Below are 17,064 nucleotides of genomic sequence, written 5' to 3'. Positions count from 1 at the left end.
AATTCTGCAAATTTCAACTGCATTTGCCTTTTCTCTAAACATTAAACAAAATACAATGATTACTCATTTTACCCTTTGCCGCCTTATCATGTCTATTTAATGTCAAACCGGTCACGCCTCGTTTCAGTCGCTATCTTCACACACATTCGACGTTATGCAAACCCAGACTACGTCAGTTATTTCTCTCTATTCATATGTTTTCAAAACTTACGTGTGGAAGGCATATCGATACCGCTTATCGTCCAACGGTACGAAGTCCATTATCATCAGATACTCGGCGGTCAGCTCCAGTCCGACCACCTTCACCTGGAAGGTGGGAAACATTCGCCGTCCGGCCTTGGTGACAATCATCTCCGTACCCTGCTCGTGGAATTTGTCCCAGAGATGCTTACCCTCGAGCATCACCATGACGGAGGCCAACGATGGGTGATAAGGCTTTTCCGTGCTATCGATGCTGTTTGATTTTTTGCTGGCGCTTGAGAGCGACTTGCCGCCGCCGACGCTTGTATTACTGTTGGGGATGCAGCTGGGGCTTGCACGATCACTTCCTCCACTACTTGTGGTGCCCCCTCCGCTGCTGCCATCGCCACCACCGCTTATACTGGAGTTGGATTTGCTGACGGGGCTGCTATCGACATCGGTGCTAAAATTCTTATTACTACTTAACGTGTTGTTATTGTTATTACTGCTAGCTACAATGCTACCGCTATGTTGGTTTTCACTATCACAATTGATACTGAGCTGTTCGACCTGCTCTAGGGGGTTGTACTGGGCTTTGTTGGCGTTTTGTAAACAGGCTGAAAGTAGATGGATATGGGAAATTTCAAGTTAGATGTGATGACATATTGTGGTGATTTTTTCGTTTATTCTATGATTGGTAGACTCACTTGCCCTATGACATATCGGAGCCTGAGCTTTCGATTATTTCCAATTCTTAAATTATGAACTCAGTATTTCAGCTCATGTGTTTTATACTCGACATTCGAAAAGAGACCAGAGTTATGTGTTTTATACTATCATCATAAAAATTGACCTGCCCAGTCGTTACACGCCTAACTGTCTCTTGTTCATAGAAACCCCAGCGAACATGACGTCAGTGCAGGCATTGCAAACCATCCCATCATTCGATCTTTTGAGCAAAGATACTGATGAAATAATGGGATATCGATCTTAGCTATCTATCCGCTCAGTAAACAAAGCGCAATGTTCGTCATGGAGAAACATTTTTTCACAGCTTTTGTTGTAGCAACACCTTCGCAACGCGAACAAACCCCGAGCCGCGCTGGCTATCCGGATCATCATCGAACGCTCAAATGATAATATCTTTCCAGAGTGCTCTTTGATTAGGGATAATATCTTTGCACAAGCAAAGATAATATCATGTGCTCAGGTGATATTGCAATGCCTGCGTCAGTGACGCCGTTCTACGCATACTTGAACAAAATTGAAAATAATCATCTTAGAGAACTATGTTTGATTAAGGCACCAAATTCTCATTCGTGACGTCAAATAGGTTAAAATTTTGAGAGCTTTGAATCACTATAATATTGATAATTTTTTATATATTTTGAAAATTTTCCATTAAAAATATAATTTGCAATTGCAACCATATTAAATAAAAGTTCAAAAGAAGATGAGAAATTTACAAAACTGTATTGGTCACGTGGTTGAAGTGGTTTGGCCTAAGAGCAATCGTTTAGGATAATGGTGGATCTCTTTGCCCGAATTTTTCTAACAGCGTGTGGTAACAACACTCATTGTTAGGTTACCAAGTGATTTGCCTCGCTCAGGTGTCTCCCATTGGTGAGCGATGAAGATCTTTAATCACTGACTCAACGAACGCCAAATTTCAATGATTCAGAAAGCATCATCAATTAGGCCGCAGTAGAACATCAAGTTGGCATGAATTTAGCCGATTTTTACTCATGATCTGATTTTTTTCAATGCCTGGTTCAGAGCCCTATGTTCATTACAGGTAATTTAAAAAAGAACTGAATGAGATTACCAAAACAGGTGACCTGGTCATTGTAATCAGTGTGGACTCGAGATCCAAGAGACACTACAATTCGGTTACTAACAAGTTTTGCAAGAACGCAGTGTGTGGCTCCAAATGGCTGGAGCAAAATGTGATGACAGTAACTCTCCGTCGGTGCGTGTGCACGCCACGGATATCTGACAAGAAGAGGCTGAGTCATGCCTTGCTACTCACCGATTGACCCGCTGAGGTGGTAATATATAATCGCACGCTGATGGCAACTTACTCAAACCCCACATTCCCCTTCTTCTCTCACAAAAAAAAAAACAGAAACAATCTTCTAGCAGAGGACGCAGTGTTATTTTCACGAGACGAAGATGAACGTTGAACATGTTGCATTTGAAAAAACGTTTAATGCATTTGAAAACTTAACTCCAAAATAATCTAAACCTTAACAAGCCATTGTGGTCTTCAAATACAACTATATTCATCGTTTAAATGTTATTCTAAGCCTCCTTCCAGTGACAAAATTTTTAGAATTTTTTTTTTGTTCGAACCTCCTCAAATTAAAAAAAAATGTTCAGAAAAACTGTCAAGTGTATAAATTTTAAACAAACCCTTTGCTTCCAGGACTCACCTTTGAATTTTTAGATTGTCAATCCTTTTTTTCGACAGTCTCTCAGACGCACTTTGTGATTTTCCAAATCACAAACCATTTTACAGCGGCTTTTCAGACTTGTGAATTTCCAAACCATAACCAATTTCCCAGCGTTTTATCAGACTCGCTTTGTGATTTTCCAAACCACAATCCATTTTCCAGCAGTCTTCAGGACGCGCTTTGTTATTTTCCTAACCACAATCCATTTGTGATTTTCCAACAAATAATCCATTTTCCAACAGTCGTCCCAACCCGCTTTGTGATTTTTCAAACTATAGTTCATTTTCTAGCAGTCTTCCAGACGCGCTTTGTGATTTTACAAACCACACCATTTTTCAGCAGTCGTCCCAACGCGCTTTGTGATTTTCCAAACCACAATTCATTTTCCAGCAGTCTTCCGGACGCGCTTTGTGATTTTCCAAATCACGATCAACGTAATAAACGCCTCAGATCAACTACCAACTGTGGAAGCCAAGAAGGTGCTGGATAGGGTCAAGCTAAAAGTAGGGTGAGCAGTATTCCCAATAACCATCCACAAACCACTTCAGGCCAATTTCCCAGCGGTCTATCAGACGCGCTTTGTGATTTTCCAAACCACAATCCATTTTCCAGCAGTCTTCCGGACGCGCTTTGTGATTTTCCTAACCACAATCCATTTCCAGCGTCCTTCCAGACGCACTTTGTGATTTTCCAACAAATAATCCATTTTCCAACAGTCGTCCCAACGCGCTTTGTGATTTTTCAAACCACAATTCATTTTCTAGCAGTCTTCCAGACGCGCTTTGTGATTTTCCAAACCACACCATTTTCCAGTAGTCGTCCCAACGCGCTTTGTGATTTTCCAAAACACAATCTATTTTCCAACGGTCATCCCGACGCGCTTTGTGATTTTCCAAACCACGATCAACGTAATAAACGCCTCAGACCAAGTACCACCTGTGGAAGCCAAGAAGGTGCTGGATAGGGTCAAGCTAAAAGTAGGGTGAGCAGTATTCCCAATAACCATCCACAAACCACTTCAGGCCAATTCTAAATGCCTCGGTTACGGGTATAATTTGTATATGCCAATAAGCATTGGACTGATCTCACCAAATTCAGTCCGGATCCCAATTGGAAATAGATTATTTTCAATATCCCGGAGAATAGACCAGAGAGCGGATTTGTTCTTCCAAATCTTTGGCATTGCCAAACAACTGGGGACTGACTTCACGCATCAGCTATAGACAAAATGATCTACAATTGATTTCGATAGCAGTAAATTAACGTGTACATATAAGCAGATTTTAACTTGTGTTATCAACTACAGGTAATTGGGGGCGGGGGCAAGGCATTCCGCGTCTTGAACTATTTGATGCTTTTGCGCTTGAAATTCGATATATGACCTTCTTCTGGATCAATTTCATTTGGTTGAAATTAAGAGTAAAACTAGTCATTTAGTCCAAGTTAAGCTTTACCCGGTGTTCATAAGACACTCCGTACCAAAGTCACAGGTCGAAAAGAGAAGCCCGAAAAGCTCGACCGTTCTGTCATCGAATGTAGCCGTTTTCCTACACGGAGAACCTCAGAAACTCATTAATGGGTAAAATTTCACTCATTTCAAGGAATAAGTGGATCTACTCATTTAATGAGTAAACTTCATTTTACTCATTAATGAGTAAACACCATATACGTCAAAAAATGTGGAATATTTACCCGTTTTTGAGAATGAAATAAAGTGCAAAAATGGGTAAAAAACCCCCATTTTTGAGAATAAAATTTCGTGGAGCTTGCGATATTCTTTCCTATTGCAATCATGAATTAATTCCAATCAAATAACTCAAATATAAACGTACATTTATTTTAATGTTTTTCTACTAATACAGTGAATTTAACAGCACACACATTTTTATAAGAACATTTTTTCTGAATCCAACAATCACAGATCCCACAAAAAAGACGCCAAGCCCCGCTTCCCGTCTTTTTGACGCAATGTACAGTCTTCCGGGAATTTCGGCTTCGAATAACTAGGGTCCAGAACAGGACGTCAATTCCGTTGAATAAGATGTGATTTGGTTCCCTAATCAGGATACGGATTCGTTGAAAATAAATCGATAATCATGGCTGATCTCCGGCATGCTCCGTGTTCTTCTGTTCTGATTTTGAAAAAAATATATTATTTGTTTGTAGCTTAAGAATAGTAACATTGAAGTATCAAAGATTTTAAATTACCTGTTTTTTTCCTTTCTAGACGACGTTTTACGTGTTCAGTTTCTCTCGTTTTTTTGTCCATATCTCCATTTATATTTTGTAAGTTTGAAATGAATGCAGAAGTATTTTTTCACCCATTCAAGCGTTTATAATACTCTTTTTCCAACGAAAACTTCATTCTTAAAATGAGTATTTTTTCACACATTCTAAGTTGTCAAAATTCCCCCATTTTTTGACGTCTGCATACTACAACTTAAAATGGGTACTTTTTTACTCATAAATGAGTTTTCGAGTTTCACCGTATAGACGAATTTCGCGCCAACTCGACCAGCGGTTGGCAGCACCATCTCAGAATCGAATGAAACTTGGTGGGCATAAAGATATGGTATTTCTAAGCCACTCTAAGCATACTTAGTTTTTCAAAAATTGTCAAGAGTAACATTTGATGAGGGCCTATTTTTTTTAAATTGATTTTAAAAAAAGCGATGTAACTCTAAAATGACAAGACCTACAAAAAAGTGGCGGACTGTCGTGAAATTCTCTGAAGTTTTTTGGAAAAATATCCAAAAAATAAAAAACCGATTTCTACACTGAAAAAAAATATTTAAAAAAAATTAAAATCGATATTACAAAAAAACCTCATCTCAGAAATCGATGAAATTTGTTCTGCAAATAGGTATTCAAATTATCTAACTTTTCTGGGAATAATGTTCCTGTGACATATTCAAGGAAAACAAGTTTTTCTAACAAAAACTTTTTTCATGTCCATATTGAGTAATAAATTTATCAGCGTGTTTAATGCATACAGCGCTAAATATAGGTTCAGCAGCCTGTCATCAACCAACGACACATTTTGGACGTATAAAATTTGTATGTATTTGTCATTAATTTGTTAATTTACTCGAACAATTTGAAGACATTTGGGTCTTCATCTGAGTTGGAATATTTTTAGCCAGGATTTTATTATGAGCGATTGGTATAGGTAAAATAATGAAACTTTTGTGTGCCAGTTATAGTTTTTGCTTTTTTAAATAGTTCATCAAACTCTTCTGCCATTGTTGAGTATTGCTCATACGAGATATAACAGAAATGTAATTTATAGATATATTTTTGTCTGATTGTGTAACTGCCCATTCGTACAACTCCCGAGGAGTCTTAATAGTATTTCCATAATCTTTGGCAAGACTTGCTCGTTTTGCCATTCGTTTGAGAGAGCCACCAATTATTAGTGGCTATAATAGCTTCGCAAGGGTCTTTTTCGTGCGATGTTGCAAAATCGACCATTTTCAACCCTCTCCTCCAACCCTCCTTCAAACTTTTTATATCAATCATTTTAAAATTGTGTATGGATTGTCACATTTATGTAATTCATGGATATTTATTTAGGTGAGCAGAGTTTAGATTCAGTTAACAACTTCAGCAAAACTAAATTGTTAGTAGTGACCACGGCGACCCCTTCTAGCTTTCAGAGGAAATTTCCCAAATTATCTTTAAATTTTTAACATTCAGATAGTTTTAAGATGCATAGTATTACATACCGACCGTCTATGATCGGCGAATTGAGGTGATGTCTGTGTTTCTGAGTGCAAAAAATCTAACCAATTTTGCGGTACTTATCCTTATCCTGAAGACTGAATCGGACTATAGACTGAAGACTGAATCGGACTATAGACTCAAAAGTTTTGGCAAGAATACTATTTTTCCATATTACACCAGAAAGTCACCGATACCGCTAGGTGGATTAATCAATGTTTTTCTCAAATAAATTCTGACTACACCACTGCAAATAAAATAAAACATAAGTTTTTTGTCATTTAATTGCAAATTTGATTTTTTTGTGGTGATTCGATTATTCGGAGGATTCGATTATCCGGAGTGAAAATAAAATCGATACTCCGGATAATGGAGTCCGACCTGTTTACAATTAAATATCACTTCAGTTTCGTTTCGGCAACATTGCCCGTTTTCAAAGTTATTATTTTGACGTAAACTACGTCTAAGGGGAAGACTCGGAACTCGGATACAGGGTGACAAATGAAAATTTCCAAATCCGAGACCGTCACGAAATCATGTAAGATTTTGAACGTTAATAGCGCATTCATCTTTCGATGGATTTTTGAGATTTATATATCAATCGACTCGGAAACTCTCCACCAATTTTCCAGTTATATTGAAACATTTGATTATCAACGTTAAAGTAGGGTATTGGACTATTTTGGCAGCACCTCTTTTTCCCGTTCGCAACGTGAGTCTCATTCGGCCGTGTAGTTGGTTTTTGGGCTCTTCTTTATGTGCGGTGCTTCGCACCAGTTTGCCACAAAAAAGTAGGGCCAGAGCAGTGACCGCAGTCGGCGATATACATACAAGCGCATGTTTGTGCAAGGATAGGATGATCGATTGTTAGCAACGGCAATGCAATGTCATAATGCGATAATCGCAATGCAGATGAACAAACATGTTCGATTCAAAGATAACTTAGGAAAATGGTAAGCCATTTTATGATAAATGCAAATTGTTAATTATATTTTTATTCAGAAAAATATATAAAGCTCTTTTAGTGGAATGTATTCAACCGTCTAAGACGAATTAAGTACTCTCCATTTAATTCCACCAATTAATTTTCGTTATCTTTGCAGATACGTATTTCGACCACAACTGTGTGGTCGTCTTCAGTGTCTTGTACTTGACTCGACTTAGTCGAGATAGAACTTACAATAGAACTATTACTTTCAAGCTCCCGGATCTAAGATTCTTGCAATCATATTAATAATATGGTTGCACGAATATGTTATCCATAATGCTACTGCCAGATAGTGGAAGTTAGATTGTAATAAAATAGCACAAAAACCCTATTCCCGTCCGCAGCGTTTACTACTCTGGCACATCTCAACAGAATGGCTTGGTTTTTGGTACCGTTCTGACTCAAATTCCCAATATGACTTATATTCCGAACATTGGCGTTTTAGCGCCCTAAAACTAAAACTGTCATTGGTTTTCAGCACTGAGGATCAAGATAACAAACGAATTTAAACTCCTGTGGAGAAAATTACACGAATAAAGTTAAAATGGGCATTTAAAAGCTAAAGTTCGGAATCTGAGTCAAAACGGTACATGGCTAATATTTGTTGATTTCTAGTTGGCGCAACCGGGTTTTATCGACTCGCGCTTCTTTGTCGGACTCAACAATACGACTACTTATCCCTTCTCTGCCAACTATTCCTCGGCACTCCAAATAACAGAAGGCGGAAATTCTGCCAAAGATCCAAGGCTCGTATTCTTCCACCAGTGATGACTCGATGCTCTGACTACCATTGGACAGAGGCACCTGTTTGTCCGTAGCCAGAGCAGAAATTCTTGCAAGGTTCAGGGCCGATGTGTATCGTCTCGCATCTGTCGTAAAATCGCTAAATCGTGGTACACGCATTCACCAGTATACACCCCCAGCAACAAACATATTGCACATCGATCACAGTAACTTATATATGCCTGAATTCTCTCACAATATGGTTACTGCAACAAGATTGGCTCAACGTGTGCTGCTTGTGATATCATAACCATGTAACGCTAGTGAGTTATTTTTATTTCAGAATAGTATTTTTTAATAATCATACTCCACTATTTCCACCTATATATTACTTCAAATAAACTAGAATAGTGGTCGAAAATTTGGAATGAAACTGAATCCCTACTAATTTTACTCTAAGTCGAATGCAACAGTTGGATCTGCGAAAAGCATTATTACCACTTGGGATTTTAAAGTTAAAATTTTAAGTTATTGTACCGTCGTCGGTGAGACAACGGGTCAAATGGGGGTGAGAATAGGTTATTGTTTCAACTACATAGAATGCTTGTAGAATAGATTTAATGTATCTGAGAACAATAAAATTGAATTATAAGAGACCTTTTTGAACGATTTTGTTATCCGACCTCCAGACTGTCGATGAGGGCTCGGACTGCACCCCTGACTACGGTATCCAACAATTTTTTATATTTTAAGTTATGGTAATTTTGTTCTAAACCAGTGACATAAGTAATCGAATGAATTATCTTAAAATATGACTACATTCCTCAATGCACCAAACTGTTCTACGTAGTTTACGTTGGGCGGTCGTGTCTTGTACATAACCCTTCAGATTTTTTGTAATTGGTTTTAAGTTACTTCGATACAAAAAGTCAAAGAAAATGTAAACCTTTTTCAAATGTTGGTCCACAAATATGTTAGATTATGCTAAATTGCTTCCTAAACAAATTTGTATACGTACAAAATGTGTCGTTGGTTTATGATAGGCTGCTGAACCTATATTTGGCGCTGTAGGCATAAAACACGCTAATAAATTTTCACTCAATATGGACATGGGAAAAGTTTTTGTTAGAAAAACTTTTTTTCCTTAAATATGTCACAGGAACATTATTCCCAGAAAAGTTAGATAATTGAAATACCTATCTACAGAAAAAAATTCATTGATTTCTGAGATGAGGCTTTTTTGTAATATCGAATTTTTAAAACTATTTTTTTTCAGTGTAGAAATCGTTTTTTTTTATTTTTTGGATGTTTTTCCAAAAAACTTCAGGGACTCCATGTTCTGCAAATTATCCCAATCTTAGCTCTGTTGGTCGATGCTTTTTGAGCTTTTTGAGTTGGTGCATTATTCACTATAAACTGTTTGTAAAAGCCATAAGGTAGGACTTACTTTAATTTTTGACTTACTAGACTTTTAATGAATATCGGACAGTGATCATATGAGTGTCAAAAAAATCGAGTTTTACGACAAGTTTCTGGCTGACAAAATTATTTTATTCCGTGATGTATTTGTCTTTATAAAAATAGAAACGAAACAGTTTCCCTGCAATCTAATAGCAAAAAATCAGTAAACCTCCTTAGATAAAAGTGCGAATAATGATGAGAGTCTATATGTTATAAAATTGTATTGATGTATATTTACATTTTCTTCTCATTTGAAGTTAAATATATTTCGTAATTTTTCATCAATGTTGATATTACACTCCACAATGGGGAAAGTCTGGGAATCGATGCCAACCACATTAAGCATGGTATCGCACATTTTACTGCTAAGATAAGAAATGTCTAAGTATGTCAACTAACAATTAAATTTGACTAGTAAACAGAGTTTTGCTATTGTTGGTGGGATCATGTTATACTCATTTATCGCAATGGTGCCATGAAAGGTTTTGAAGTGAAATTAGTTGATCCTACGTTTTATGAATGAAATATGTAATAGCATTTAATTTACTTTACCCATTGTCCCACTTACACCACGGACGGTGCCTTTTTCAGAGACTCCCATGTTATCTTCGTAGCTTGTTAGAGTTAATTATACTGTCACGTGTCAGGGTTTGACTTGACATAGTGCAATGACTTAATTTATGCCTACCTCGTGAATTAAAACGTAAGCCCATATAGTTAATAAAAAATAGGCATAAAACGTACCTTAAAAATGTTTGGTTGTGTTGCATTTGTGTCAATCCAGGATTATTGCAAAGGGTAAACCAAAAAAGCTGGCGACTTGCAATCATCATCAACATTTAAAACTCAAAGTGGCAGCACCAATTAGTAATGCACAGAATCGCTCTTTAATTACTGCCAAAGATCCAACTCAGCATCAACCGCACCGACTGTCTAACTATCTTATACATGTGTTACGTACCGCTAGACGTGTTGTACCTCAACGAAAGCCGAACCAGATGATGAGCAGAGATTTATTTCTTGTTAATTTTAAATTATCGTTGCTTCATTCGTTCGCGACACTCGACATAAATTGAGCTGAACTAATTGTTTAATCCTGCCGATGTTATGCCTCGACTACTGACAAACGGTCCCGTTTTCCACTCGAGTGCAATTTTCATTCACAGGTTTTGGCCATGTTCGTTAGTGTCCGTCAGTGCGAATCGCAATCGAGTGGTTCGACACGGATTAACCCATTAGATACCATGCGGTGGTAAAATTGTTGAAGTAGATGAAGACTTTGTTTTTAGTAAACACTTGTAAACAGTGTTCATAATATTTTACGTAGAAAGTAGAATTGTCCAAAAATCATCGATAAGATTTATTACATATTTAACGCATGATGACTGCATTTTTTACGTAAAGATATTGTTCACTCCGATTTCATTACGTTCTTGGCAAGATTTTACCACTTCTCCGATTTCTTCACGTTTTAACCCGATTATACATAAAACGTTTCTTACCTTATTTCTATTCTTAAAACTAATGCTGCAAAAATTCCATGATTTATCATGAAATTACTATCACCGCTGACTGCTTATTATGATTTGTTTCTGGATGTCTACAGAATGCGTCTGCGTCTTTTAATCTAATCTAAAATCTACTTCCAAAGTTCAAAACGGGTTTTACTATATCATCCCCATTACCGATTTCTTTCAATGAGCAGATACAATTATTTATTTATTAAGACTAAGGCCGAAGTGGCCTGTGCGATATATAAGAGATTCTCCATTCGGCTCGGTATACGGCCACACGTCGCCAACCACGCAGTCTACGCAGGGTCCGCAAGTCATCTTCCACCTGATCGATCCACCCTGCTCGCTGCGCACCTCGCCTTCTTGTGCCCGTCGGATCGTTGTCGAGAACCATTTTCACCGGGTCAGGTTACTGTCCGCCATTCTGGCTACGTGCCCTACCCACCGCAATCGTCAGATTTTCGCGGTGTGAATGATGGATGGTTCTCTCAGCAGCTCATACAACTCGTGGTTCATTCGCCTTCTCCACGTACCGCCCGCCATCTGCACCCCACCATAGATGGTACGCAGCACTTTCCTTTCGAAAACTCCAAGTGGGCGTTGGTCTCCACGAGCATCGTCCAGGTCTCGTGTCCGTAGAGGACTACCGGTCTAATGAGCGTTTTGTGGATTGTCAGTTTGGTACAGCGGCGAACTCTATTCGACCGGAGCGTCTTGCGGAGTCCAAAGTACGTTCGATTTCCTGCCACTATGCGTCTCCGAATTTCTCTGCTGGTATAGTATCATGAGCAGATACAAACTTCATACGATTAACAACAGATTAGGTATATGCTATTTAAAACAACTGTGTTTCGTAGATCAAACAAACGAATGGATGGAACAAGATGACGAAAATTAAGGAACTTAAGGAGCATTGCAACTTAAGCATCATATTATGGTAATTAAAATATTCTCCCAAAAGAAGGAGCCTTACAACTTAAGCATCATATTATGGTAATTTAAATCTTCTCCCTAAATGTCTATACCTGCATAGACGATTATGTGACTGACTCTACGTGTTCAATCGCTCAGGCCAAAAATCATAGAAATTTCTACTGCGTCGTACAGTTTTTTTGGATACATCTGAGAATCTGTTATACGACATACATGAAGACTCAGACGACCCTGGGTCACGCTAAAAATCCGAAGACAGCAGCCAGAACGGTGCTGAGTATATTGAAACGTCAGCCGAAACAATTTAACAATCCGCGACACTGCGGATAATCTACTTCAACCAAACAGGGGTACCATCAACAAGCAAACCTACCGATAGCAATATCTCTTGCCTTTTCAACGGCCTCATGTAGACAAGACGCTGTTCTGGTTGACAATCTGCTGCTACGTTCTTTAGACAGCAATGTTGTTTTTATACCAATAGAAGTCAACCCGAATGTTGTGGAAAGGATATTCAATAAAGAAAGCAGAAACCTTGCTATAATTCCAACAAAAATCTAATTTTAATCGACCGTTTTCGGGTGATTTTTTTTAGAGTACAGTCTTAAAAATAATTACGATTTGTTGGGACTAGATTCAATTCTACATAATATCACGATTTCAACCCGATACAGAGGAAATCAGTTTAAAATGCGCTGATCAGCTGATACGAGCCACAACATCTTTTCAACAATCGAAACATTATGTGTGGAAGAACACATTAATGAGGATTGTGCAAAGTTATTTGAAAAGTTGTACTACATTTTTTATAATAAGAAACACACACTTCAATAGAATTTTTGCGAGCAGCCCAAAACGCGCCCATCATATATGATTGATTATGGGAGTCTTTTTATAACTGAGAAGTTCTAAGTGATGAGCAGTGAGAAATGAATTACCACAAGTGAGCGAAAAGAATCAAGAATTGTAAACTGATAAATGGGACATGGGAGAAGCAAAAATTAAGAAAGAGAATTTGGAATTTAGAAGCGAGAAGCGAGCAGTAAATGAGAAATGAGATACGTGAGAAGCAAGAAGGTAAATGTATGAACAGATAATCGAGAAGCGAAACGGGAGAAGTGTAAAGTAGAAAGCAAGAATTGAAATTTGAGAACTGATAAGAGAATTGTGAGAAGTGAAGATAAAGAAGCCAGACAGGAGAAGGTAAGAGATGAGATGTGGGAAGTAAGGAGCAAAAAGTGAAATGTTAAAATTGAGAAGTTAAGACTAAGAAGCATGTTGTGAGAAACGAGACGTCAGAAGTAAGAAAAGAGATATGTGAAGTAAAAGTAAAAGTAAAAGTGTCAAGTGCGAAGAGTGAAGTTAATAATAAGAACGAGAACTTAAAAATGAGAATTGAGAAACAAGAAGTGCAATGTGAGAATATAGAAGTGAGAATTGAACCGTGAGAAGTGAAAAGGATGATCCTCGTCACGTAAGATGTGAGAAGTGAAAAAGACGCGACAAATGAGAAATTCAACTCGAAGTGGGAAGGAAGACATGAAATGCGTGAAGTGAAAAATGCCATATAAGAATGGAGAAATGAGTCCTAAGAGAATAGAATAAATAAGTATAACTAGAAATTTATTTTGCTTATCGAGCTTTTTGTTTAAGACAGACATTTTTGCCGAGCCAAGGCGGCCACCTTTGACGTTGTCCTGCATAATAAGCAAGAACTGGCGTTGTAAATTGGTTGAAATTTTCGTACTGACCTTGGACATAGTTAAGTTTTTCATGGATGGTATTTCCGATGAGATATTGCGAAAAAATATTCGGCTGCCGATGGGACTTGAACCCAAACTACTCCATTAGGTACACGGACGGGTAACTGTTCCATAACCAGCTAATAACAGGCAATTCCAGGCAATTCCTAGTACACATCCCTAGTAACATTTTGGTTTTATGGTGGTTTTATAACATACTTGAAGAGCAAATTATGGTCTTCAAGAGCGTTATAAAACTTAAAATGTTACTTGGGATCGGATCCTACTTTAGCAACATTTCGCTCCTTTTCTTCATCCCAACTATGTGTATCGGAATTGAACGAGGGCAGCTGTTGTATAATTAGTAATACGTACGTGTTTTTTCTTTTCCGAAAAAGAAAAATCTGACTTCTTTCACAAGTCATAAATCAAGAAAAAGGAAAACTCTTTTAAATTCTCACAGTTAAGTGTTCTACATTTTCATAAAATTTTTTTTTTGGTATTTTTCAGAAAATTCTCCTGATTTTTTGGAATACTCTTCTGTTGACAACAGTGAGTTGAAAAAAGCAATATCAATATTTTGTTGTTGTTGTTCAGAGAGGCACATCACACATCACAAAATCTTCGAATCACGACATATCTAATGTTCCAATCTACATTAAATTGTTTTAAAATAAATCAGAATCATTTGAACAAGGTAATGCATTGCATTGCACAAGGTAATTGCCGTTTAAAATGCTGCTAATTTTGCCATAAGGGAATAGTTTTCAAATATAAATTGCATATAAAATGCCTGGGTATTGAATAATGTTATAGACCTCTACAACAATCAATCCATGGTGGTAAAATGCCGAGAATTATTGGCATCGTCTCAATTCGAAATATTGAATCCGAAAGTACAATAAACTTGGTACAACTTTGTGATGTGAAGAAGCCCACAAAGGGTTAATCTGGCTCATAACCAAAAGCAAGCGAATTGTAATTTTAGATCCCATTTTTTCTTCTGCTAGTATTGCTTCTCGCAGATCTGAATGAAACTTGTTGACAGGCTTATGTTGCAGCTTGTGCACTGCAACAGTCACACTCAGTTCTTTTTTCCTGGATGATGCAAAATTACTACACCCAGTACGTATGTACGGTTTCTGCCTTTTCTCCTGTGAGCCCTACAGTCAGATACCCAAATAGCATCGCAGCTGGAATTCGTGTTCCTTCACACTTTTATTTTTTCCACATGTTAGACGGCCGTTCAGACCCATTTGACTGCCAACATTCCATGAATCATTAGGGTGTCGTTGTTTTGAGATCATGTTTGCAGCCGCCCCGCCACCGACGGACTGTGCCAGGTTGATAAATTACTGGCAGCAAGACAAGAACTAATTCGACAAAATTGTTCCCATTCCTCTGCAGCCAGGGAATACGCTGGAATTCTGTTTCCCAACTAAAATCAAACTTTTCAGCATCTCACTGGGCTGATGATGAGAGGTTCCTTCCGGACGAGAGTGCATCCTGAACGCGATCGTATAAATACCAGAGAGTGTCACATTTAGACATTGCTGGCTCTGCGTCGATGCTGGTCAACTGTCAAACAATTAATTTATCTTCGTTCGTAGCAAGTACCCTGGGATGGATGAAAAATGGGTCTCGGTTACGCTCGGTAAATAAAAATGAAAACAGTGGGAGTTGCTAGTGCACTAATGATTTGATAAATCATTTCTCGGTTTGGACAGAATATATTGATGAGGTGCTGATGTTACAATCACTAAAGTGGCCCATAAAAATAAAGCTCACATTAGGCAGCATCTATTAATTATGCGACGCTAAATTTGGTATTTTTTAGTTTTTTTTTTATTATTTCTTGGTTTACTCATTTCCCGTCCTTTAGTTTTGCCTTTGTATTTCTATATACTTCTTCCTTCATTTTTTGCCTTTTCGTACAATAAAGTGATGTCTGTATGTGTGTATGTGTACAAATTTTGTAGACACACTTTTTGGAACTACCCAATTTACTCGCGAGTTCGCAACAATTTGTATTAGACGGGGAATGCGGTCCCATTGTTTGCTCGATGGGATACTGCATTGCGGAATTATTCAAAAATCATTGTAAAATAATCAAATCATGAATACGGCAATGATGGCAATGCGTATTAATTAATGCAAAATTATAGACAACATGCGATCTGTTCCCCTAAAGTGCTTTTTTAACCTTTCTAATGTGTTTTTTAATACATTTTATGAAGCACGAGAAAGGCATCATCGCCGCTAGGTGGATTAATCTGGGTTTTTTCTTTCCTTTTTTTTGTGTCTTTATTAAGGAAACTTTCAGCCTTTCATCCTATTTTCCAGCTAAAGCGTTTCAATTTTTATTTTTTGTTTCACAAGTGTTCTAATATTTCATTTTAGTCTCCCGGCTTAAAACTTCAATCAAATTTTTGGTTTTTTTAAATAATTTATTTTTGTATTTAAGCATTATTTGTGTTAGAATTTCAACGACACATTATTTTCGACTTGGGCCGAAATATTTTAATCTAATGAATAAATCGGAAAGCGTGATTGGGGTCGCAAGTAGCCTTGCGAGCAAAGGTGTAGGATTGCCAACCCGGAGACGGCGAGTTAGATTCTCGGTCCGGTCTAGGATGTTTCCGGGCTGGAAACTTTCTCGACATCCCGGGCATAGTGTATCCATTGTACTCGTCGCACCAGATACATTCTCATACAATGCCGGGCACAGAAAAGCTTTCAATTTAATAACTGAGGAAATGCTAATAGAACTCTCAGTTGAAAAGCAGACCAAGTTCCAGTTGGAATGTAGAGCCATTGAAGAAGAAAAAGAAGAAGAAGAATAATTGGTGCTTCGTAATTTGACAATGTATATGCTAAATTTATATTAGCCTCAGTCAAACCGTATCCACGGGGTTTCATTGCAGCAGTAAGGTTCTCAAAATCTAGCATAATGATCATAGCGTAATGGGTGCCATGTAGAAGAACTTGTTTTGTAATTTTTATTAATAATTTATTTCTGTAATGTTTTGCAAGCGCTGGAGCGGATAGAATTCATCTATTCAGCAAATTTTGTTTATGGTCTGTTTCGAAATGCGAATGATCAGGTGATATAATTATAAACAAATATGTTTGGCAGCTGTTTGATTGTCTGTAAAGCTCGTAGAACGTTTAATCAAAGCTTTTGTTGTTATTGCAATAAGCGAATTGCCAATCGTTTATTCAGCATTTCAAGATTATGTAAATTAATGAAAAACAGCTCTGCAAAATATCCCTGTAAAAAAGTGACCGGCCCTTTGTTAATATGAAGGATGCGTTCCGTGTAAAAATAAACTGGTGTAAGAAAAAATCCG

General features: G+C 37.6%; 2 protein-coding genes across 3 annotated transcripts in view; one reads left to right on the top strand and one right to left on the bottom strand.

The window, feature by feature from the left end:
* The window catches only part of LOC134225264 (uncharacterized), a 303,832-nt gene that overhangs the window by 87,225 nt on the left and 199,543 nt on the right, over positions 1-17,064 (top strand). The gene's annotated exons all lie outside the window — the stretch shown is intronic.
* Positions 1-17,064, bottom strand: part of LOC134225263 (T-box transcription factor TBX1) — a 104,119-nt gene that overhangs the window by 51,736 nt on the left and 35,319 nt on the right. For both annotated transcript variants that reach the window (XM_062705191.1, XM_062705192.1), the window contains one exon: positions 212-797. In XM_062705191.1, coding sequence (XP_062561175.1) covers positions 212-797 — 586 coding nt within the window. The remainder of the gene's footprint in view (positions 1-211; positions 798-17,064) is intronic.

This window comes from Armigeres subalbatus, chromosome 3 (genome assembly GCF_024139115.2).
Source record: "Armigeres subalbatus isolate Guangzhou_Male chromosome 3, GZ_Asu_2, whole genome shotgun sequence".
Taxonomy (NCBI): Eukaryota; Metazoa; Arthropoda; class Insecta; order Diptera; family Culicidae; genus Armigeres; species Armigeres subalbatus.
The sequence above is the reverse complement of the archived record's forward strand: the minus strand, read 5'-3'. Positions and strand labels throughout refer to the sequence as shown.